Source organism: Hyla sarda, chromosome 5 (assembly GCF_029499605.1).
Source record: "Hyla sarda isolate aHylSar1 chromosome 5, aHylSar1.hap1, whole genome shotgun sequence".
Taxonomy (NCBI): domain Eukaryota; kingdom Metazoa; phylum Chordata; class Amphibia; order Anura; family Hylidae; genus Hyla; species Hyla sarda.
Window position 1 is genome coordinate 175,812,464 of NC_079193.1, and position 25,847 is coordinate 175,838,310.

Below are 25,847 nucleotides of genomic sequence, written 5' to 3' on the forward strand. Positions count from 1 at the left end.
ATGTTCATCACACTCCGATGTCTTCAGTTTCTTCCAATAAAGCTGCCATCTGATGTCCCTGGGATGGTGAGTGCGTGTTCTTTATTCTTTCCGCATCCAGTTTTGCCTTTGTGACTTTGTTACACGCACCCCTTATATCGGGACTCAGTCAGGGTGCAGTTATCCTAGCAGACCGTGGTCTCCTGTTTGTTCCAGTGGTGCCGATGCTTTTCCTGCGCACTCAGTGTATACAGAATTTTACAAGCTTTTGCTAATTTATTAAAAAAATGAATAATGAAAATATTGGGACACTTTGCAATGACCTATCCGAACAAAAAATACAACAAACCATGAAAGGAAAGACCTGCCTGTATAGCCCAGAAACAGGATTGTGTGAGGCACAGGTATGGAAAAGGGTACACTTTTTTTTCTTTTTTTTTTAATGCACAGAAAGTTCCCAATAGAACAGTGACCTTCATCATTCTCAAATGGAAGAGCTTTTGAACAACCAGGAATATTCCTAAAATTGCCTGCCCCACAAAATAGGGGAAGTAATAGGGGAGAAGAGTCTTCTAAAAAGAGATTATCAATAACTCAATTGTCATTGTGTCTAAGCATCAAGGATCCTGTGTGCAAATGGGGAGAAACTTCCAGAAGGATAACAATCACTGCAGCACTGGGATTTATGGCAGAAAGGCCAGAAAGCAGCTTTTTCAGTTTATTGATTTACAAAAAAAAATAAAAATCTTAGACTGTGAGAGAGAAGCAAATTCACTGCTCATCACCTGCCAAATTCTATCTATCCCTACAGTAAAGCATGGGGGTGGCAGCATCATGATGTGGTGGCTGGGACAGGAAGACTGGTCAGGGACGAGGTACAGCTAAATGGAGAAGACTACACGCACAACCCAGGAGTGTCCTTGAGTGACCTAACCAGAGCCCTGACATGATTCCAATTGAACATCCGTGGAGAGACCGTATTGTCTCCATCTAAACCCATAGAGCACAAGAGGATCTGCAGAGAAGAATGGCTTAAATTCCCCAATTCCAGGTGTACAAACCTTGTGGCATCATAAACAAGAAGACTGGAGGCTGTAATCACTGCTTCAACTGTACTGAGTAAAGGGTCTAAATATTAATACAATATTTTAGTTTTTACTTTTTAATAAATTTGAAAAAAACCTTCTAAAATTCTGTTTTCACATTCTCCATGGAATTGGCTGAAGATTAATGAGGGAAAAACATTTTTAGCACAGGCTACAACATAAAATGGGAAAAAATGAATGCGCTGTATATTGATTGTGTGGAGAACATCCACAAAAAATACAAAACGCAAAATCTGCTACTAAACATTCAAAGCGACCTTCAGGAATGGTGACACTAGGTGACAGGTATTACTAGGCGACACCAGGTATTACCGATGTCTCTGTATTACTGAGGTATTTTAGAATGTTGCTGCTGATCTACACTTTATTCCAAGGGGCGAATATGTTTTAGCTACACATCCACAGTTTTTAACTTCCATTGGAACTGGGGTACTCTGGTGAAATAAACTTATCCATTATGCACAGAATAGAGGATAAGTGTCTAATCATGGGTAGTATGACTGCTGGACTCCCCGCAATCTCCCTACAGTGCTTTACTTTCACCACTATACCTATCAGTTCCCAGAGTGCTCCCCTCCTTCCAAAACAAGCAAAAGTGACGGCCCCCCTCAGCCAGACCAGCGGTTGGACCCACCTTGATCATCAGACACTTATCCAGTGGAAAGGGGTAACGTTTATTTTCCCGGAGTACTCCTTTAAATCTCAACTCCAAGGATTACATAAAAATCTGCAGTGTGCCTCTTAGTAAATACTGTGTATTTTAGGCTGTGTCATTCAAGAGAAATAAAATTATGGAAAAATCCATTGTTTGAACCAATAAATGGCAAAATGCTGATCATAGTTGTTATGGTACTATGCTGGTTGCTTTTCTTAGAGCCAAGTATCCAGTGACAACATCTGTGGGAAGCATCCTGATGTAATTGAATTCCTCTATTGTACTGAACCGCAGCTTGGTTTGTGGGTCGGTGTAACTAGCCTAGAAAACAAAATCAGAACCAATCAATGAAATGTCTCTTCTCCAAACAAATCTTAACAGAAAATGTAAAGAAATTCTGTACTGAAAGAATTATCAATTTAAAGGATTGTACGGTGAGTAGAAAAATACTTCCAATCCAAGAAAACCTTTAAATCAACTTAAAAAGGAACTGGACAGTGCTATACAGTCTTTACAGTTATAAACTAAGGGAAGACATTATCTGAAAGATCGCTTTTCCCCTGTGTGTAAAGAGATGTGCGGCCAATATTGTCTGAAACCCTGCTCTTTGAATTTTTTTTTTTTTTAATGGGGACATCAATATCTTTATATGTAAGTACACCATTTCAGACATTTGTCTAGCATAAATATTTTTTAATTTTTTATTTACAATATGTGCATGATTGGCTTACCAGTAGATCTCCCCCATATTATTTGGAGAAGAATGGTTTCTTCCATTTAGTGGCTTCATGAAGGATGCAACTAGGTTAGGCCATTGCCCTATTCGTTTACCTGTTGCTTTGAATTTTGCTTTTCAATTGTTTTAAGTATTGTGAGATAATTGTGACTACAGTCATTGCTTTATGTACCTTGGGAATACACATTCCTCAATGGTGAATTTTAATCTTTTATTCACTAATAAGTTATATTTTACACCACCTCATGTTTTTTTTTTTTATCAGGTTTTGCCTTTATCTAGTGCATGTTTTACAGTGTATATGTCTGAAAGAATGCTAAGACATGATGTGGAGTATTACCCAGAGCATAACACTGCTAGCAGGTATAATTTATAGGGAACTCTGTTTGCAGGGTGGGGTGGCCCTACCCCCTTGGCATGAAACTACATTCCATGTGCAAAGCCCCGTTCAATTTAACAAGCATTGAGCTGATCGGCAAAGTGTCAATTTTTTGGGCACAAAATCAGAAATCAACAACATTTTTTCCAATCTGCGACGAAGGCTCTGTTTGATTTATTTTTAATTGGGAGTGCTTAGACAGATCCAATTACATAGAGCTGCAGCATCTTATTATTGTGCTGTCTTTTAGTGATAACGGAATACAGAGAGGTGATAATATTTAACCTGAGCTATGCTATCATACTATATCTATCTACCGTACTTATCGGTGTATAACACGCACTTTTTAGGCTAAAATTTTTAGCCTAAAGTCTTCCTGCGTGTTATACGCCAATAAGCGGGCGCTTTAAATCAATGAACTGCAGCGGCTTTGCAAGTGCAGAGACCGCCAGCGCTGCCGGCTTCTCTGCCCCTGCCTGCCCTGGGGTCTAGAGCCCTGCTGCCGGCCCTCCTCTCCCTCTGGCTATCGGCACCGCTTCTCTCCCCCTGGCTATCGGCGCCGCTGCCCGTTCTCTCCCCCTGACTATCGGTGCCGGATCCCCATTGCCGGCGCCGATAGCCAGGGGGAGAGAAGCGGCGCCGGCAATGGAGCAGCGGCGCAGACAGGGATGGGGGGAGGCAACGGGGCAGCGGCGCCGGCAATGGGTGCCGCTGCCCCTTCTCTCCCCCTGGCTATCGGCGCCGCAGCACCGATAGTCAGGGGGAGAGAACGGGCAGCGGCGCCGATAGCCAGCAGAAAAGAAGCGATGACAGCAGGGCTCTAGACCCCAGGAAAGACAGGGGGAGAGAAGCGGGCAGCGACAACCTCTCTTCCCCTGCCTTTCCTGGGGGTGTATCGGGGTATACACACGCACACACACCCTCATTTTACCATGGATATTTGGGTAAAAAACTTTTTTTACCCAAATATCCTTGGTAAAATGAGGGTGCGTGTTATAGGCCGGTGCGTGGTATACCCCGATAAATATGGTATATATATATAAAACTCAACGTGTGTGTGTGTGTATGGATGTTCCACAAAAACTTCCAAACGGCTAAAGATCTTAACATGAAACTTGGCACACGTTACTTATATTTCAACAACAAACATAGCATAGGTGATTTAACCCTTACTCACCCCCATTTGCCAGGGGCGGGGTTTAGGTTTACAGTCCCATACAACTCTATGGGAAATATATGTTACTGCATAACTTACAAACGGCTGGAGATATTTCGATAATACTTGGTCACATGTTACTTATATGTCCACTTAAAATATAGGATGGTTAATTTAACCCTTAACCACCCCCATTTGTGAGGGTCGGGTTTTTTGTTTAAAGTCCCATGCAAATCAATGAGAAATTTATGTTCTCACATAACTTCCGTACGCTTGGAGATATTTCAATACCTGGTACACATATTACAGGTCAGGATAGGAGGACGGGGATAGGAGGACGGGGATAGGAGGACGGGGATAGGAGGACGGGGATAGGACGAATGGAAAGGAGGTCGGGATATGGGGTTGGGATATGACAACAATATATGGGGATGGGATTTGAAGTCAAAAGCTTCCTCTTTTGTTGATTTTCCTCCCCAACAAGGATGAGGAAGGAAAAACCGGGCAACGCCAGGTACTCAGCTAGTTAACAATAAATACAATCATGACCGTAAATGTTGGCAGCCCTGAAATGTTGGTGCACCTAAATTCCTGTATTGTATTCTAATTGTTACACATCCACACAGTTTATCTGGTGTAGGATGCCATTGTGGTACTTGTAGTCTGCTGCAAGCATCCCCCATTGTATGCATTTTTATGCTGGGGATTGCCCCTAGGCACAGACCACAAGGGTAGGATTGGCTCCCCCAGCATAAATGCACAACTGCATTTGAGGTTGAGCACCTCCTGCCATTTGAGACCACGTCTTTGTTGTTGTTTAGCCCTGAAATTTTTCAAGAAAATGAAGAATTTCTCACAGAAAAGGATTGCAGTAACATATGTTTTGGAAGGGCGCCTTTTCCCAACAGCAATTTTAAGATCTCTTCACAGGTGTTCAATGGGATTTAGATCTGGACTCATTGCTGGCCACTTCAGAACTCTCCAGCGCTTTGTTGCCATCCATTTCTAAGTACTTTTTGACATATGTTTGGGGTCATTGTCCTGCTGGAAGACCCAAGATCTCGGACGCAACCCCAGCTTTCTGACACTGGGCTGTACAGTGCGACCCAAAATCTGTTGGTAATCCTCAGATTTCATGATGCCTTGCACACATTCAAGGCACCCAGTTCCAGAGGCAGCAAAACAACCCCAAAACATCAATGAACCTCCAAACATATTTCATTGTAGGTACTCTGTTCTTTTCTTTGTAGGCCTCATTCTGTTTTTGGTAAACAGTAGAATGATCTTCTTTACCAAAAAGCTCTATCTTGGTCTCATCTGTCCACAAGATGTTTTCTCAGAAGGATTTTGGCTTACTCAAGTTCATTTTGGCAAAATGTAGTCTTGCTTTTTTATGTCTCTGTGTCAGCAGTGGGGTCCTCCTGGGTCTCCTGCCATAGCATTTCATTTCATTTAAATGTCGATGAATAGTTCGCGCTCACACTGATGCTCCCTGAGCCTGCAGGACAGCTTGAATATCTTTGGAACTTGTTCGAGGCTGCTTATCCACCATCCGGTCTATCCTGCATTGACACCTTTCATCAATTTTCCTCTTCCGTCCACACCCAGGGAGATTAGCTACAGTGCCATGGGTGGCAAACTTCTTGATAATGTTGCACACTGTGGACAAAGGCAAATCTAGATCTTTGGAGATGAACTTGTAACCATGATATTGTTGATATTTTTCAACAATTTTGGTTCTAAAGTCCTCAGACAGTTCTCTTCTTTTGTCCATGCTTAGTGTGGCACACAGACATACAATGCAAAGACTAAGTGAACTTCTCTCATTTCTATCTGCTTTCAGGTGTGATTTTTATATTGCCCACAACTGTTACTTGCCCCAGGTGAGTTTATAGAAACATCACATGGTTGAAACAATCTTATTTTTCCACAATTCTGAAACGGTGCCAATAATTTGTCCAGCCCATTTTTGGAGTTTGGTGTGACATTATGTCCAATTTGCTTTTTTTCGTCCCTTTTTTGGTTTAGTTCCAATACACACAAACTGAATAAACATGTGTATAGCTTAACGTGTGTTACTGTAATCCTTTTCTGTGAGAAATACTTGGGGTGCCAACATTTACGGCCATGACTGTATATTATGTATGGTGAAAAAAATGTTAAGCTAGTGTTGTGCCATTGATCTGTTATTCTTTTTATAAATGTATGACTGAATAATCAACAGTACATTACAAGTTATGGGCAGTGAAAAGTGCTAATATTTTGAGACTAGAAAGGAAGTCTACTTTTTTTTCCTGGGAAAAAAAAAAACAAAGAAAAAAATGACACTTGATATTTTGGATACAGCAGCTCAGTTTCATGATTAATCTGTCATCAGAATCACTGCACTAATATGTTACAGTACCTTGTAGTACAGGTGACACTGATGCCAATGATTCTTACCCACTCTGGGCCTCTGCAATCTTAGTTACATGCAGATTAAGCGCTTGGTGCACGGGGGGCATCCCTAAGCTCCCAGTGCACAGTGACATCTAGCCGGCATCTTCTCCTCCTGTCTCCTTCCCTGTGCTGAGCCTCTGTAGAGTGGAGCTCCATTCTGAAACATAGGAGGTGTTACTAGGAAGATGCCAGCCAGACGCTGGGATCGTTGCCAACCCATAGACCCCAATCCACCCTTTCTCGGCACCAAGCAGGTAATTTGCAAATAACAGATTGTGGTGGAAGGGAGTGGGGAGTCAAAGTATCATTGTCATCAGTATCACCCGCACTACAAGCGGTTAGTGCAGGTGATACTGATGACAGATTCTCTTTACTTTAAAGGGGGATCTGCTAGATGTAGATCACATTCAGAGCTCAAAATGTCAGAGAGGCTGTGCCGAGTGTGATCTACAGCCAACAGATTTATTAGGATTTAGCTGCAATCTCAGATACCAGGAAAAAGATTTGGTCCATTTCGCGCAAATTGTTTGTTTAAGCATTGATACCCACCCCATTATTGCATACATACTTTTCATTGTGTCTGTTTTAAGAGTTTAGGCATTTCAGGGGATTTTGTACCTGTTATAATGGTGCATAAAAGGTGTGCTTTCTAACTTTTGGAGAAATCAGTACAAGTGCTGTTCAGAAGAAACACTTCACAGAGAAACTGTTATGCTTCAACTGAGACACAGTGGTGAATTAATACATTACTACAATATAGGATAATAATGTAATACAGTTGATTTAACAGGCGACCATTCATGAATCCAGTGTTTGCAGCTGTAACTTTTCCCCTTTTGAACACAACAGCCGCTGATATTAAAGTAATTAGTATAGCCGAGGGGAGCCACAATACAATAGCTATAAATTCTGAGGACATCATTCCTGCTGCAGAAAATCAATTTACACTTTTACTGGTTCAATAACTGTTAGCAGATTAAAAAGTTCAATACCACAAGTTAATAAATATCAATGCATATGCAGATACTCATAAGACTGATAGCTTGCTGTTTCAATAATACACAAAAGATTCTAAGCATAACCAATTTCCCTACCAAATCAACACTGCAGTAGGTTCCCCCACACTTACGCTGTGCATTTAGCATAGTGAAATTACCTAAAAGTTAAAATACTACCTACATTTTCATGTAATTACAAAAGAAAAAAACCTGGGTGATAAAACTCTAGAAGCTATAAACTATAGAGACATGTTCATTCCCAACGGATCTGTACTTCCAGTATATGGTCTAAAATAAATTATATTTACATCTCATTAAAATGTCTGGTGAATACAAACAGGATACATAGCCTTCGAATGAATTTACACCACATAACTACACAATATTTTGATCCTTCAACTGCTGTGTTTCAAGTCATAAAGTTTTCGAAGCCACCTTGTGATGTGCAGATAAATAACATTTGACTTACTCTGAAGAAGAATTTAAAACAACTGAGCATCAAAGGAGGCTTTCATTTCACATTTCAATAAGTCCCAAAGCTTGAGGAGTTATTCTGGGGGTTTGCTATGCTAATAGAAGTACATAATCTTTACAACCCGCAGCCCAAAAAGAGTTGAACAGACTCAATGAAATAGTAGGGGGTAAATGTCACACTAAGACACACAGCGAGTCAAAGATGAGAAAATAATGTATGTCATTATCTTGTCACCAGATTTGAGGCTTGTAGAACCAATTCAAATAATTTGCTATGCTTGTTATTTTGTGTGAAAAATAAGCCATAATGTACTAATTAATGAGGTACTATCTGACCAAAAAGGGGATTGTATTAGTAATAATACATTTGTTTACTATATATTTTGCCAGAATAAATATAAATATTTATTAGAGAAGTAATAAAACAAGACTAAGAATGGCGAATGAAGAAATTGGTAAATCTCTTGTTTTTCTCTGGAATGTAATACACTAGACAATTCCCAACATCCAAAGTTTTAAGTGGGAATCTCACCAGGTTTATGCTGCCTCGGATAGGGCTAGAGATGACAAGTTACAATGATTCGATCTGTCACAAACTTCTCAGCTTGGCTGACTTTAGTCTGCATAAATTAGTCCACCTTTCAGGTGCTCTTGTGGGCTGGAAAAGGTGGATACAGTCCTAGGAGAGAGTCTCCAGCCCACCGGAGCACCTGAAATCTGAACTAATTCATGCAGGCTAGAGTCAGCAACTGCCGAGCCGAGAAGTTTGTGACGAATCGAATCACTGTAACTTTGCTCATCTCTAGATAGGGCAGCATAAACCTGTTGAAAGGACAGATTTAGTTTCTGTAAAACTAGACTTTACATTACACCATGTTTTTGCAGTACGGCAGCCAGATCCGGCAGAAGAATTTAAAAGATGACCACTGATGTATCCCCGCATGGTTTTTAGTCCTGCAATAAAATTGATACCGTTCAAATGAGCCAACTGGAGTCACTATCTGATTCTGTTTGGCTTATTCAAATTAATAGGGTGCAGCGCGGGTCCGGCGGGGATACACACTTCTATAATGATAGCCAGCTTTCTGTTAATACTGTGGAAAGCCAGAAAGCTGCTGATAAATAGCAGGTGGGTAGTCTAAAGCACATCTCATGAATATTGTAGACTAGATGACAAACATCCTTAACCCCTTAAGGACCGAGGTTTTTTCCGTTTTTGCATTTTCGTTTTTTGCTCCTTGCCTTTAAAAAATCATAACGCTTTCAATTTTGCACCTAAAAATCCATATGATGGCTTATTTTTTGCGCCACCAATTCTACTTTGTAATGACATCAGTCATTTTGCCCAAAAATCTACGGTGAAACGGGAAAAAAATCATTGTGCGACAAAATTGAAAAAAACGCTGTTTTGTAACTTTTGGGGGCTTCCGTTTCTACGTAGTACATTTTTCTGTAAAAATGACACCTGATATTTATTCTGTAGCTCCATACGATTAAAATGATACCCTACTTATATAGGTTTGATTTTGTCGGACTTCTGGAAAAAATCATAACTACATGCAGGAAAATTAATACGTTTAAAATTGTCATCTTCTGACCCCTATAACTTTTTTATTTTTCCGTGTATGGGGCGGTATGAGGGCTCATTTTTTGCGCCGTGATCTGAAGTTTTTAACGGTACCATTTTTGCATTGATAGGACTTATTGATCGCTTTTTATTCATTTTTAAATTATATAAAAAGTTACCAAAAATGCACTATTTTGGACTTTGGAATTTTTTTGGCGCGCACGCCATTGACCGAGCGGTTTAATTAATGATATATTTTTATAATTCGGACATTTCCGCACGCGGTGATACCATATATGTTTATTTTTATTTACACTGTTTTTTTTTTTTTTTTTATTGGAAAAGGGGGGTGATTCAAACTTTTAATAGGGGAGGAGTTAAATGATCTTTATTCACTTTTTTTTTCACTTTTTTTTGCAGTGTTATAGGTCCCATAGGGACCTATAACACTGCACACACTGATCTCCTATGCTGATCACTGGTTTCTCATAAGAAACCAGTGATCAACGATTCTGCCGCATGACTGCTCATGCCTGGATCTCAGGCACTGAGCAGTCATTCGGCGATCGGACAGCGAGGAGGCAGGTAGTCCTGTCCCGCTGTCCTGTCAGCTGTTCAAGATGCCGCGATTAGCCGCGGGTATCCCGAACAGCCCGACTGAGCTAGCCGGCCACTTTCACTTTTAGCCGTGCGGCTCAGCTCTGAGCGCGCGGCTAAAGTGTTAATAGCGCGCGGCGCCGCGATCGGCGCTGCGCGCTATTAGAAGCGGGTCCCGGCTTCACTATGCCGCCGGGCCCGCCGTGATATGACGCGGGGTTACTGTGTAACCCCGCGTTATATCAGAAGAGCAGGACCAAGGACGTACCGGTACGTCCTTGGTCCTTAAGGGGTTGAAGGGGTACTCCCATGGAATATTTTTTTTTTAAATCAACTGGTGTCAGAAAGTTAAACAGATTTGTAAAAAAAAATCTTAATCCTTCCAGTACTTATAAGCAACTGAATACTACAGAGGAAATGGTTTTCTTTTTGGAACACAGAGCTCTCTGCTGACATCATGACCACAGTGCTCTCTGCTAAAATCTCTGTCCATTTTAAGAACTGTCCAGAGGAGGAGAAAATCCCCATAGCAAACAAATACTGGTCTTGACGGTTCCTAAAATGGACAGAGATGTCAGCAGAGAGCACTGTGGTCATGATGTCAGCAGAGAGCTCTGTGTTCCAAAAAGAAAACCATTTCCTCTGTAGTATTCAGCAGCTAATAAGTACTGGAAGGATTAAGATTTTTTTAATAGAAGTAATTTACAAATCTGTTTAAGTTTCTGGCACCAGTTGATTAGAAAAAGGAGTACCCTTTAACCATTTGTAGACTGCTCATAAACTATTAAGCTAGGTTTACACTACAGAATTTTCAGCAGAAGAAAATTGTGTCCGGAGATTCAAAGTGCAGCCAGCAGTGACTAAATCAGTCTGCGCTAGGTCCGTGCGTACATTACCGTCCTAATAGAGGACAATGTATTCCAGGCTGATACCACCAAAAGGATGAGCAAGATCATTCTTTAGGTGGTGTGATTGAGCTTCTGACATTCCGTAGTGTGCACTGTGAAGCGGAATCCCATTACATTAGAATTAAGTACTGTAAATCTAGCCCATATGTCTAGATAAGTCTACAACTCTGCACAGACATTTTGGGACATCTGCGCAGAGTATTGCAGTGGCACAGAGAATGAGAGTGTGTGGAATGAGATTTAAAAGTGCTTTCCAAAAACACTGTGCATACCTGCAACAGCCTCCGTTCTTGTGTCACCCACTCTCCGCCACGCTACACATTCCAGTGCTGCAAACAATAGGTCACATTGCCAGTGACTGTCAAAGTGGCAATGTGATGCATTGTCTACAGCAATAGGAAGTGAAGTGTAGCAAAGACCATAACAGAAGCTGCGAGGGTAAAATCTATTGAAGTCTGTAACCACTTTTGGTAGAGGGGGATGGCTGTAATCTTAAGGTCACCTTATCATTCAAGATGTTTAGAGAGGACCTGAATTTCACCCACTCTACATGCAAAGGTGATGGAAATAAGAAAACAAGCTTCTTTAATTTGCTTAAAAAAATGTTTAGTCAGCCAGGATAAGTTCTAATTTAGATTGAAAGATGGAGTTCTTAAAAAAATGCCTTACCAATGGTGGTTTGCTATCTGCTGGTCAAAGACTGCCACTTGCACATGCAGAGTACTTATAAATAACCCCTTCTTGTAAGAAGGCCAAAATGTTAAGATAGAGGGTGCAAGAGAGCTAGAGAAATAGCTACAGTACAAGGAAAGTCAAAGTATAACTTCATTCTTCAGGTTAGTATAAGTTTTTTTATATGCTTTTGGGTAAAGCATTAATGGAGTACTGCAGCCGAAGACAACTTATCCCCTATCTCCCATTCAGGGACCCGGAACTGCCACGGCTCTGCACGGCTAACACTTGTGTCGTAGACCTCACTTAGAGGTCGACAGACACGCCCCCTCCATTCAGCTCTATGGGAGAGCCAGGGATACACAAACGCTGTATCTCCGCCTCTCCCTTAGATATACATGGAGGGGTGTGTTGGCCGCAGCGTCATGCCGTGTTCGACACGCCTCCTGCATGGGGAGAGTCGCAGCAGTTCGGGGTCCCCATACGGGAGATCGTGGGGCGCCCCATCGGCCGGACCCCTTGCGACCAGATACTTATACCCTATCCTGAGGATAGGGGATAAAGTTGTCTTCTAGTGCAGTACTCCTTTAAGTTATGGTGTCAACAAAAATGTAATGTCCTAACTAAAACTTACAGGAAGTCCTGAGATGTCTGAATACTTCTTTGCAGGCTTGCAAGAAGGTGGGGCATCAATGTTAAAATCTGCAAGTCAACATAAAAGGTTAAATATTACTGACGTCTGGAAGCAAAATTAGCAGGTTACATTAAAGGGGTATTCCAGGCAAAACCTTTTCTCATATATATCAACTGGCTCCGGAAAGTTAAACAGATTTGTAAATGACTTTTATTAAAAAATCTTAATCCTTCCAATAGTTATTAGCTTCTGAAGTTTTCTGTCTAACTGCTCAATGATGATGTCACATCCCGGGAGCTGTGCATGATGGGAGAATATCCCCACTGGAACTGCACAGCTCCCGGGATGTGAGTCATCAGAGAGCAGTTAGACAGAAAACAACAACTCAACTTCAGAAGCTAATAACTATTGGAAGGATTAAGATTTTTTAATAGAAGTAATTTACAAATCTATTTAACTTTACGGAGCCAGTTGATATATAAAAAAAAGTTTTGGCCTGGAATACCCCTGCAGCAGAGAGACCAAAATGGTTGAGAGCCAGGAAGAAGAATGTGCTACCGCATGCTTCCCACTCGTTCTCTGGATTATTGAGGGTGCACCCAGAGAAATATGTGGAGCCTACGTTATGACATAAAGCTAGCAGCATTTTCCATGCAACATGATGCTTTTAATACATAAGGTATTTTATGACAGCTTGGGCCATGTCTTACAGATCCTGTGAGGTCTTGAGGTCTGAACCACTGACTTCTATTCTAAACTGGACATTTACAACTTAACTTGGGAAACCTGAGATTTTATAATAATGTTTCAGGAAGAAACAGTTTCATAGTAAATAGGGGAATAGTAGATGCCAAGCATGATGTAAATAATAACCATATTGCCAGCAGTGTGAGCTCTGTTCATCTGATACAATGACATGGTATCTGTGCACAACTGGCCTATTAGCTGTACACCAACTTTATCTCTTTGGAGCTCGGAAGTCAATAAACTGCGCTTAACATTTGGCCAAAATATAATAAGGTGAGCAAAGAGGGAAACAGCATAAGCCGGCATAGCTTCAATGAAAGTTATTTGTGTAGATTTTATTATTTATAAATGCATGCTAAGCAGCTTACAGCTCGGATCATTTAGTTGCCATGGCAATGCCCTTTCTAGAGCAAGAATCTGTTTCAGGTTCTTCCAGGTCCTGTTCTTTTTGCCAGCTGCTGCGCCTCCGATTCCTGAATGCTGCCGACAAAAAACAAGAGTTACATGTCAATTGGGCTCAATGGAAGGTGTGATGAAAGGTTTCCTCATACTCATATGACACATCACCAGGCTAGGAATAAACAGATATGAGTGAAGAGACTGGATTAAGGTAGAGTTTATTATTCCACACTGTGCCCTCAATATACTATAGCGGCACTAAAGATGATAACACGCTGCTAACAACCTCTCCTAGAAACACAGGGCATTTCTCACACACGGTGCACACAATCCCAGCTCCTGCTAGGACTCACTGGGAAGCATAGTGATAATAAAAGTACATCCCTGTATCAGTCTATAGTAACCAACATCCACAGGGCCTCACCAAACCCTGAAGGTGGAACCAGTGCCAATATCCAGCGACTTGTGACAATACAGATACTGTACACTATATCATTGAATATTTAGCGGAATAATAGTGGTATGACAGGCCAGCCTAATGTCACACTGTGTCCCACTGAAGTCAATAAGCTGGCCATTCATTTCATGGCACCTTAGAGAGTAAGGCTAGGTTCAGACTACGGAATTTCGGACAGTCTGCCTGCAAAATTTTCCGCGACTGTTTTCCGCCTCCAAAAGGAGTTTTTCAGTTTCATGCGTAATTTTGTCATTTCCGCAAATAATCCACTGCTATTCCGCATGGAAATGACCCACCAAATCCGCCTTAAATTTTCGCTTCAATTACAAGCAGAAAACAGTGGGAGGGCTAAGAGCCAAGTTCAGCCCCTTTTGGACCATGTGATCACATGACCCAAACCAGGTCAGTCAATTTTTTCAATGTGGGCTAGTCCAAGAACCAGTGGGCTGATATTTAAATTTCTGACTCAAATCCGTACGGATTTTCCGCATGTAATTCGCTTTCAATCTGCCTACATTCCGCGTTTGAACAAAAATCCGCCGGGAAATGAGAGTCCCATTGAAGTCAATGGGATTCTGCTGCGGAAATCCGTCTGAAGAAAGAGCACATCCTTTCTTCATGCGGAAATTTTCTAGCGGAAATTAGAAACGCAAATTTCGAGTGAAAAAATCCGAAGTATGAACAGGTGCATGGTAATCCCATTGACTCGCATGTACTTTTTAGCAAGCGGAATTTCTGTCGGAAATTTTAAAACGGAATTTCTGTCGGAAATTCCATAGTCTGAACCTAGCCTAAGAATCACCTTAAGCAATAGACTTCTACCTTTCCTGAAAGAGAGAACCCTCCCCCCCCCAAAAAAAAAAAAAAAAAAAAACTATATACTCATAAGCCCTTAAGTTGATTTTTGTAGGGCTTGTCTAGAGTAGCCTTCCCATTCTAGTAGTCACAGCAGCAGTAACAGCACTCCGCTCCATCCCGCACAGTCTTGAGAGTGAGCAACATATATTTGTCCAATAGTCACATTTCCAATTGTTCAACAACCTTCTCATAAGCCTCAGCAGCCCCCAAAGCTGCCCCACCATTCTCCCAGAAGTCAGTTCAGGCTCTGTTGCCACCTGACAGCCCCGGTTTCCAACGTACAGAAATTGGCCTAGATTGCTCAATCTGTCTAAGAATGTGACCGAGTGTTTCCTTGCAATCAGGCACCGCTTGGGTTCATTTCTCATATTGCTTTGGCAAAATTAAAGATGAGCTGTGACTAGTTACACTTAGATAAAAAATTGAGATAAAAAAATTAAAATTAGACACATTTATGTCCCAGACAGACTGATAAATCTGAGCCATCTTGTGCAGAGCTGGAGCTTGAATCCATCGGTGAACAAACCACTATAGAGAACAGTCACCCAGTTGTCCGTGGAGATTTTCTAGACACCAGTCTTTATTGCCCACGAAAACAAATCTGAGCTTAGGGCTTGTTCATACAGGTGGATTTGACTATGAACTGGCAGCGTCTTTCCCGCTGCAAGTTTGAATGGGAACGGGCCCGTCACCATTCAAACTCACAGCAGGAAATACACTGCAAGTTTGCAATCAAATCCACCTGTGTGTAAAAGCCCCTAAGGGTCTATTCACACATACAGTATTCTGTGCAGATTTGATGTGCAGGATTTGAAGCGATGTTCAGTCATTTAGTTTACATTGAAGTCTGCAGCAGAAAATCCTGCGCATCAATTTGTGTAGAATACTGTAGGTGTGAATAGACCATAAATGTGCATTCACACACACAGTGGCCCACATTTATCAAACTGCAACTAATCACAGCTCAGCTAACGAGCTCTGAAAAAGTGAAATCTGAGCTGTGATTGGTTGATGTGGGAAAATCTCTCCATTTTCTCTCACACAGTTTGATAAATCTGGGCCAGTATCTGCTTCAGATCTGATGCTGTGTTCACCTATTTATTTGCATTGATTTAACAAAATGAAGTCTGCTGTAGATCCTGTACAGGTGAATACACCCTAAGAATCCTGCACCCTAAAACTGCTCTGAAAGAATGAGAGCTGACATCTCTTCCAGAGCAGTTTAAGAAACAAGTAATTTCAATGAGAATCTATTCTGTAATTCATTATTAATTTCATTTTTTTTCTCGCCTTCTTTCCATCCACAGACCCATATTCTGCCTTGTCTTCTGCATAACCAATCATACTTCATAAATATACCTTTCACTTTATCATAGCGTTCGTTTTTATGCAAGGCTTTAACAATAAAACTGTGGGTCAATGCGACTAAAATAATACCTATAACTACTTGCTTTACTATTACTGTACTACTTAAAAAACTTTTGTAAGAAAATTTATATGCAGGTCCAAAAATGTTTTATCTGTTGTTACTGGTGAAAATTAAAAAGAGTACCTGTCACCAAATAAAACTTGTAATATATTTTTCCTTGTGTAATTAGCAGACACTTTCACATTCACTTGCTTTTAACCCCTTTGTCAGTTTTTGCATTTTCGTTTTTTCGTCCTTCCCTTTTAAAAATCACAACCCTTCAAAATTTCCACCTAAAAATCCATGTGATGGCTTATTTTTTGTGCCACCAATTCTACTTTGCAATGACAGCAGTCATTTTACCCAAAAATCTACGGCGAAAAAATAAAAAAATCATTGTGCAACAACATTGAAGAAAAAACTAAATTTTTTACATTTTGGGGGAATCCGTTTCCATGCCGTACATTTTTCGTTAAAACTGAAACCTTATACTTATACAGGTCATATGTTTTTGTAGCCCCACTTTTTAAATTTTTAAAAGTGGTATAAGGAGAAAAAGCCCCCCAAAATTTGTAGCCCAATGTCTCTTGAGTATGGAAATACCTCATATGTTGACATAAAGTTCTCTGCAGTCTCACAACATGGCTCAAGAGGGAAAGAGAAACAGTGGGATTTTGGAAAGAATTCTGCCGTCATGGTTTTTGGGGGCCATGTTGCTTTCAGGAAGTCCCCATGGTGCCAGAACAGCAAAAAAAAAAAAAAAAAAAAAACCACATGGCACATTATTTGGGTAACTACACCCCTCAAGGAACGTAACAAGGGGTACAGTGAGCCTTAACACCCCACAGGTGTTTGACTACTTTGATTTGAAGTTGGATGTAAAAATAGAAAATTTGATTATTAACACTAAAATGATGGTGTTACCCCTTGTGAAAAAGAAAAATGGGGGGGGGTGTAACGCCATAACTTTAGTATTAAAAATCAAATTTTCTATTTTTACATGCAACTTCAACGCAAAGTCGTCAAACACCTCTGAGGAGTTAAGGCTCACTATACCCCTTTCTTACGTTCCTTGAGGGGTGTAGTTTCCCAAATAGTATGCCATGTGTTTTTTTTTTATCTATTAATTTTTTTGCTGTTCTGGCACCCTGGGGACTTGCTAAATGCAACATGCCCCCCAAAAACCATTTCAGCTAAATTCTTCAAAAAGACAAATTTTGCTCCTTCTCTGAGCATTGTAGTGTGCCAGCACAGCACTTAACCCCTTAACGACGAAGGACGTAAATGTACGTCCTGGTGATCCGGTACTTAACACACCAGGACGTACATTTACGTCCTAAGCATAACCGAGTGATTGCTTTAAATAGTCCCCTATGGGGACTATTAAAGTCTAAAAATAAAAGTAAAAAAAGTTCAAATATAAAGTACAACAAATGTGAAAAACCCCCTCCCCCAATAAAAACGTAAATTGCTCCATTTTCCCAATTTCCCAAAATATTTTATATACATATTTGGTATCGCCGCGTGCGTAAATATCTGAACTATTAAAATAAATTGTTAATGATACCATACGGTGAACGGCATGAACATAAAAAAAAAAAAAAAGTCCAAAATAGCTGCTTTTTTATAACATTTTATTCCAAAAAAAATGTAATAAATGGATTAAAAGTTTTATAAAAGCAAATATGGTATCAATAAAAAGTACAGATCACGGCGCAAAAAATTACCCCCTAATACCGCCGCTTATACGGAAAAATGAAAAAGTTATAGGTCTTCAAAATAGGGGGATCTTAAATGTACTAATTTGGTTAAAAAGTTTGTGATTTTTTTTAAGCACAACAGTAATAGAAAAGTATGTTATCACGGGTATCATTTTAATCGTATTGACCCAAAGAATAAAGAACACATGTCATTTTTACCGTAAATTTTATGGCATGAATACGAAACCTTCCAAAATTAGCAAAATTGTGGTTTTCTTTTTAATTTCCCCACACAAATAGTATTTTTTTGGTTGCGCCATACATTTTATGGTAAAGTGAGTGATGGCATTACAACGGACAACTGGTCGCGCAAAAAACAAGCCCTCATACTAGTCTGTGGATGAAAATATAAAAGAGTTATGATTTTCTGAAGGCGAGGAGGAAAAAATGAAAACATAAAAATAAAATTTTCTGTGTCTTTAAGGCCAAAATGGGCTGCGTCCTTAAGGGGTTAAAGGGGTCATCCAGGTAAAAAACTTTTTTTTAATATATCAACTGGCTCCAGAAAGTTAAACAGTAAGTTAAACAGATTTGTAAATTACTTCTATTAAAAAATCTTAATCCTTTCATTACTTATGAGATGCTGAAGTACAGTTGTTCTTTTCTGTCTAAGTGCTCTCTAATGACACCTGTCTCGGGATCTGTCCAGAGTAGAAGCAAATCCCCATACCAAACCTCTTCTACTCTGTGCAGTTCCCGAGACAAGCAGAGATGTCAGCAGAGAGCACTGTTGCCAGACAGAAAACAACAACTCAACTTCAGCAGCAGATAATTATTGAAAGGATTAAGATTTTTTAATAGAAGTAATTTACAAATCTGTTTAACTTTCTGGAGCCAGTTGATTTTTTCTGGAATACCCCTTTAACATCCACATATGGGGAGAATTTAGCTGAAAAAACAAGAAACAAAACCACATGGCATACTATTTGGGAACTTAAGAAGGGGTAAAGTGAGCCTTAACACCTCACAGGTGTTTGACAGGTTTGCATTGAACTTGGACAAGAAAATGAAAAATTCGATTTTTAAACACTAAAATGATGTTACTCCAAATTTTTCATTTTCACATGGTGTAATAGGAGAAAATGGACCCCAAAATTTGAAGCCCAATTTCTCCCATATGTGGGCGTTAAGTGCTCTGTTGGCGCACTACAGGTCTCAGAACAGAAGGAGCGCCATTGGACTTTTGTAGAGAGAATTTAGCTGGAATTGAAGTCGCGGCCATGTGCATTTGCAAACCTCCCATGGAGCCAGAAGAGCAGAAAACCCCACATGTGACACCATTATGGAAACTACACCCCTCCAGGAATGTAACAAGGGTTACAGTGAGTACTTACACCTCACAAGTTTTTTTAAACAGTGGGCCATAAAAGTGATAAATTAGATTTTTAACACTATATTGATAGTGTTACCCCATGTGAAAATTAAACATTTGGGGGTAATAGGGCAAAAGGCCCCCAAAATTTGTAGAGCAATTTTGCCTGAGAAAGAAAATACCCCATATGTGGATGTAAAGTGCTCTGTGGGCGCATTGCAATGCTCAGAATAGAAGGAGCGCCATTGGGCTTTTGGAGTGAAAAGTTTTCTGGAATTAAAGTCGTTCACAAAAAAGCCCCCATTGTGCCAGAAGAGCAGAAACCCCCACATGTGACATCATTTTGGAAACTAAACCACTCAAGCAATGTAACAAGGGTTATAGTGACGACTTTTGGAACAAAGGGCCGTAAAAGTAAAAAAATTTTAACACTGAATTGCAGGCATTAACCAATTTTTTTTTTAGTTTCACAAGGAGTAAGAGAAAAAAAGCTTCACAAAATTGTAGCCCAATTTCTCCAGAATAAGGAAATACCCCATATATGCAGTAAAGCACTATGCGTGTGCTGAACAGGGCTTAGGAGTGAGACAGCACCGATGAGATTTGAGTCCTAGAGTGGTGCTTGGCACTGCACAGTGGTTGAGGTTCTGACATAAAATCTAAAAAAAAAAAAAAAAAAAAAACACAAAACCCAGGCAAGTGACAACAATTTTGAAACTACACCCTTCAAGGAAGGTAACAAGGGGTACAGTGAGCACTTTTACCTCACAGGTTTTTTGAACAGTGGGCCGTAATATAAAAATTAGATTTTTTTACACTAAAATGCTGTGGTTACCCAATTTTTTAAATGTTCACAAGGTGTAATAGGAGAAATTGGGTTACAAATTCTGGAGGGTTTTTTCTCCCGACTATGGAAATACATTCACATATGGGGTAACGTGCTGGGTGGGCGCACAACAAGGCCCAGAAGTCAAGGAGGTCTGTTTGCATTTGAGGCCTATGGCATATTAGTAGCTGATGGTTACATACTAGAGATGAGCGAACTTACAGTAAATTCGATTCGTCACGAACTTCTCGGCTCGTCAGTTGATGACTTATCCTGCATAAATTAATTCAGCTTTCAGGTGCTCTGGAAAAGGTGGATACAGTCCTAGGAAAGAGTCTCCTAGGACTGTATCCACCTTTTCTAGCCCATGGGAATACTTGAAAGCTGAACTAATTTATGCATGATAAGTCATCAACTGCCGAGCCGAGAAGTTCGTGACGAATCGAATTTACTGTAAGTTCGCTCATCTCTATTACATACATTCCGAGGAAAATACAAAAATGAAACATCACATGCGACACCACAGTAAGTACACCACGTGAGGAATTAGGTATAGGGGTAAAGAGACCTTTTTATAAGCATGGGTGTTCCCTAAATTTATTTTCCAGGAATGGATTAAGTGTACTATGGGGGGGGGGGGGGAACTGAAAATTGCAATTTTATTACTGATTTTCCCAGAATGATGACCCAGAGTACAGCCAAAAGTAAAAATGATGCCCGCCCCAAACCCTATTATCTGAATCATCATTCTGGGAATGTGATGTGTGTGGCCGTCCCTATTCTGTTACCTCAAAAACGCATCTCGCTCAGGTGGGGAGAGAGGCAAGTTGCAAACCCCCAATGCTGTTGACTCTGTGTCCCATGACCCATTATTTTAGGGGGAAAAAAGATTGGGAAAGAGTTTTTTTTTTTTTTTTTTGGGGGGGGGGGGGGGGGTTTAAAATTAGGAACTCTGGACTGGTACATTGGAGTGGAATCCTTGGGAATTAAAATCAGGGAGGAGGATTAAAAATGTAGTGCTCCATGCAAGTGTGATACTCCTTGAAGCAATCTCTAATGCAGAGGCCTGGATTATCGGGGCAAGTTTCTTTCCGAATTCCCCTCCTGTGACACACACTGCATTTTTTTGGGATCTGGAGAACCAAAGTTCCAGAGGTGCTCTGACCAGCTCTTTGGCGGTCAACAAAGATTAGGGCCTTTAGAACTTCCTCTTGGAACTGCAGGAATGGCCCTGTGTTGCCAGTGTAATGGGACAGTACAAAAGAGTTATATATGGCAACCTGTACCATGTAGACAGCAACTTTTTTGTTCCATGTCCATACTTTCCGCATGGCATCATATGGCTTGAGGACTTGATCAGAGAGATCAACTCCCCCCATATACTGATTGTAGTCCAGAATACAATCGGGCTTGGGGACCGGTCCCGCAGTACCTCGCACAGGGACAGGGTTGCTGCTGTTCCCATGAATTGTGGACAGCATAAGGACATCCCTCTTATGCTTATACCTGACCGGCAACAGGTTTTCATGGGAAAAGGCACGGGATTCACCTCGGGGGATAGGAGCGTGTAGGGGATGCCCTTGCCCGGGAAGGCCTCTTTGATTCTTCCAGACTGTCCCACAAGCAACCGTGGATCTGGAGGCAAGCGATGTGAACAGAGGGATACTAGTGTAAAAGTTATCCATGTAAAGGTGGTAACCTTTATCTAGCAATGGGTGAAAAAGGCCCCAAATTATTTTCCCGCTAACACCCAGAGTGGGGGGACATTCTGGGGGTTCAATACAGGAATCTCATCCCGCATACACCATAAACTTTCAAGTGTACCCTGAGGTACTCTCGCAAAGTTTATACATCTTCACGCCATACCACGCCCACTTGGTTGGGATGTATTGCCAGAAGCTGAGTCTCCCCTTAAATCTGATGAGAGACTCATCAATAGCGACCTCCCACCAAGGGACATAGGCCTCTCAAAATTTGCAGCATTATTATTATCAGCATAATGCAAAAATTTCTGAATGGCCTCGAACCAGGGATGTGTCATAGCCATCCTGTAGAGCTGGGTCTGGTAGAGGACATCCCCACTCCAGTACTGCCTGACACTGGGTTTTTAACTAGGCCAATATGCGGCACAAGGCCCCAAAAGGTTCTGATTTCGGCTGCATTGACGGCATACCATCCATTGGGTCTAGCTAAAAATGAGCCTGGGATTGCAGCAAGGAACTGTTGGGCATACAGGTTCGTCTGGTCAACCATCAGATTGACAAAGTAGTCACACAAAAAAAAAAAAAAAAAAAAAAAACTAAAAATAGTCCATTCCAGTGAACCCAACGATGTCAATCTTGATTCCTGAGTCGCAACAAACTCAGGAATTACAGGCTCGTGGTCTGCTGGCTGAGTCCAGACAAGTTCGCCGGTACAGGGCACCAGTAAACTTGGCTGGGGGGTTTGACTATTATGAGCGCCAGGGGGACTCATACTAGCATGGGGCACAGGGTCAGGAGCAGAGGAGGTTTGGGGCCTCGCATGGTGGCATCTCCACAGCCTTGGTGGCTCATCATCAGAAGAGGATGAGGAGGACGAGGAAGAAATAAGGAAGGTGGGGTCTTCCTCGACTTCACTGGCGCTTTCAGTGTCGGAGGCACTGGTGATGTGCCGGGATGAATGCTGAATGATTTCAACAGGCATCCCGGTCCCCGCCTGGCGAGGATTGGAGAAACGCAGGGCGTACCTCTACGCTCTGAGTACTCAACGACCTGAGAACGGGTACGTCCTGCGTCCTTAACCTCCTGGGGACGAAGGGCGTACAGGTACAGGCTTGCTCCCTGGTACTTAAGGACCAAGGGCTTACCTGTACGCCCGTGGGAATTTCGGTCCCCGCCGGGACCAGACCGGGGTGACTGCTGATATCTATCAGCAGGCACCCTGTGCAAATGCCCAGGGTTGACCCGAGACCCCCCCCCCCCATGTCGGTGATTGCCGCAAATCACCGGTGAATTCACACGGGCGATATGCGGCTATTCCGGGTCATACGGGTCTCCGGTGACCCGGAAGATAAGGGGGATCAGGGTTTTCCAAGACACCCACGATCCCCCTGAAATGATAGAAGTGAGGTGGCAGGGGTGCCGTCCCTGCTACTGGTAGTCTAAAAGTGACGACCAATAGCAGATCGGGGGCAGGGGGGTTAACTTTCGGTTTCCCATTTCTGCCCACCCACAATAGGCCGGGCAGAACGGGGAAACTGACGAGGACTGGTGCCGAAGGTCCACTCACCCATCGGTGGCGGTGATTGGCGGCAGCAGAGGACGGCAATGCGGCTCCCTGGATCCTACGGAAGCCGGCGAGTTACCTAGCAACATCGGGAGGGCTACAGTTTGAGACCACTATACAGTGGTCTCTAAACTGCAGCCCTCCAGATGTTGCAAAACTACAACTCCCAGCATGCCCAGACGGCTGTTTGGGCATGTGGGATTTGTAGCTTTGCAACAGCTGGAGGGTCACAGTTTGGAGATCACTGTTCAGTGGTCTCTAAACTGCAGCCCTCCAGATGTTGCAAAACTGCAAATCCTAGCATGCCCAAACAGCAAACAGCTGTGTCGGCATGCTGGGAGTTGTAGTTGCCTACCTCCAGCTGTTGCATAACTACATCTCCCAGCATGCCCTTCGGCGATCAGTACATGCTGGGAGTTGAAGTTTTACAACAGCTGGAGGCACACTGGTTGGAAAATACTGAGTTAGGTAACAGAACCTAACTGAAGGTTTTCCAAACAGTGTGCCTCCAGCTGTTGCAAAAGTACAACTCCCAGCATGCATGGTCTGTCAGTACATGCTGGGAGTTGTAGTTTTGAAACAGCTGGAGGTTTGCCCCCAACCATATGAATGTACAGGGTACATTCACATGGGTGGGTTTACAGTGAGTTTCCTGCTTCAAGTTTGAGCTGCGGCAAATTTTTCACCGCAGCGCAAACTCCTAGTGGGAAACTTACTGTAACCCGCCAGTGCGAATGTACACTAACACATAATAAAGGGTAAAACACTACATATGCACCCCCTTACACTGCCCCCCCCCCCAATAAAAATGAAAAACGTATCGTACGGCAGGGTTTCCAAAACGGAGCCTCCAGCTGTTGCAAAACAACAACTGCCAGCATTTCCAGACAGCCACTGACTGTCCAGGCATGCTGGGAGTTTAGCAACAGCTGGAGGCACCCTGTTTGGGAATCACTGGCGTAGAATACCCATACATCCACCCCTATGCAATCCCTAATTTAGTCCTCAAATGTGCATGGCGCTCTCTCACTTCGGAGCCCTGTCGTATTTCAAGGAAACAGTTTAGGGCCACATATGGGGTATTTCCGTACTCGGGAGAAATTGCACTACAAAGTTTGGGGGTCTTTTTCTTCTTTTACCCCCTTATGAAAAGGAAAAGTTGGGGGCCCTACACCAGCCTGTTAGTGTATAAAAAAAAAAAAAAATTCACTAACATGCTGGTGTTGCCCCATACTTTATTTTCACAAGCGGTAAAAGGAAAAAAAAAAATTGTAACACAATTTCTCCTGAGTACGGAAATACCCTATATGTGGGCGTAAAATGCTCTGAGGGCACACAACGACGCTCAGGAGTGAGAGCGCACTATGTACATTTGAGGCCTAAATTGATGATTTGCACAGGGGTGGCTGATTTTACAGCGTGTCTGACAAACGCAAAAAAACAAATACCCACATGTCATTTGGAAACTACACACCTCATGGAATGTAACAAGGGGTATAGTGAGCCCAAACACCCCACGGGTGTTTGAAGAATTTTCATTAAAGTTGCATGGGAAAATGAAAAAAAATAAAATAATAAATTTCCACTAAAATGCTGGTGTTACCCTAAATTTTTCATTTTCACAAGGAAAAATAGGAAAAAAAGACCCACAAAATTTGTAACCCCATTTCTTCTGAGGAAGAACATACCCCAAATGTGGATGGAAAGTGCTCTGCGGTTGCACTACAATGCTCAGAAGAGAAGGAGCACCATTGGGCTTTTGGAGAGAAAAATTTGTCTGGAATTGGAAGCCACGTGGGTCTACAAAGCCCCCATAGTGCCAGAACAATGGACCCCCCACATGTGACCCCATTTTGTAAACTACACCCCTCACGGAATGTTATAAGGGGTACAGTGAGCATTTATGCCCCACAGGTGTCTGACAGATTTTTGGAACAGTGGTCCGTGAAAATGAAAAATGTAATTTTTCATTTGCACAGCCCACTGTTCCAAAGATCTGTCAAATGCCAGTGGGGTGTAAATGCTCACTGTACCCCTTATAACATACCATGAGGGGTGTAGTTTCCAAAATGGGGTCACATGTGAGGGGGGTCCACTGTTCTGAAACCAGGGGGGGGGGCAGGGGGGGCTTTGTAAATGCACATGGCCAATGACTTCCATTCCAAATTCTCTCTCTAGAAGCTCAATGGCGGTCCTCCTGTTCTGAGCATTGTAGTGCGCCAGAACAGCACTTGACATCCACACATGGGGTATTTCCATACTCAGAAGAAATGGGGGTCATTTTCTCCTATTACCCCTTGTAAAAATGTAAAATTTGGGGAAAAAATGCATTTTAGTGAAATTTTTTTTCCATTTATACATCCAACTTTAACAAAAATTCGTTAAACACCTGTGAGGTGTTAAGGCTCACTGTACCCCTTGTTACATTCCTTGAGGGGTGTAGTTTCCAAAATAGTATGTCATGTGTTTTATTAATTTTTTTATGCTGTTCTGGCACCATAGGGGCTTCCTAA

General features: G+C 41.9%; 1 protein-coding gene across 2 annotated transcripts in view; it reads right to left on the reverse strand.

Moving 5' to 3' along the window:
• Window positions 1-1,125: 1,125 nt before the first annotated feature.
• Window positions 1,126-25,847, reverse strand: part of INO80C (INO80 complex subunit C) — a 90,557-nt gene continuing 65,835 nt past the window's right edge. For both annotated transcript variants that reach the window (XM_056520807.1, XM_056520806.1), the window contains 3 exons: window positions 13,416-13,527; window positions 12,301-12,368; window positions 1,126-2,061 (listed from right to left, as the gene is read on the reverse strand). In XM_056520807.1, the coding sequence (XP_056376782.1) occupies window positions 1,930-2,061; window positions 12,301-12,368; window positions 13,416-13,527 (312 nt within the window). In that variant the 3' untranslated portion in view covers window positions 1,126-1,929. The remainder of the gene's footprint in view (window positions 2,062-12,300; window positions 12,369-13,415; window positions 13,528-25,847) is intronic.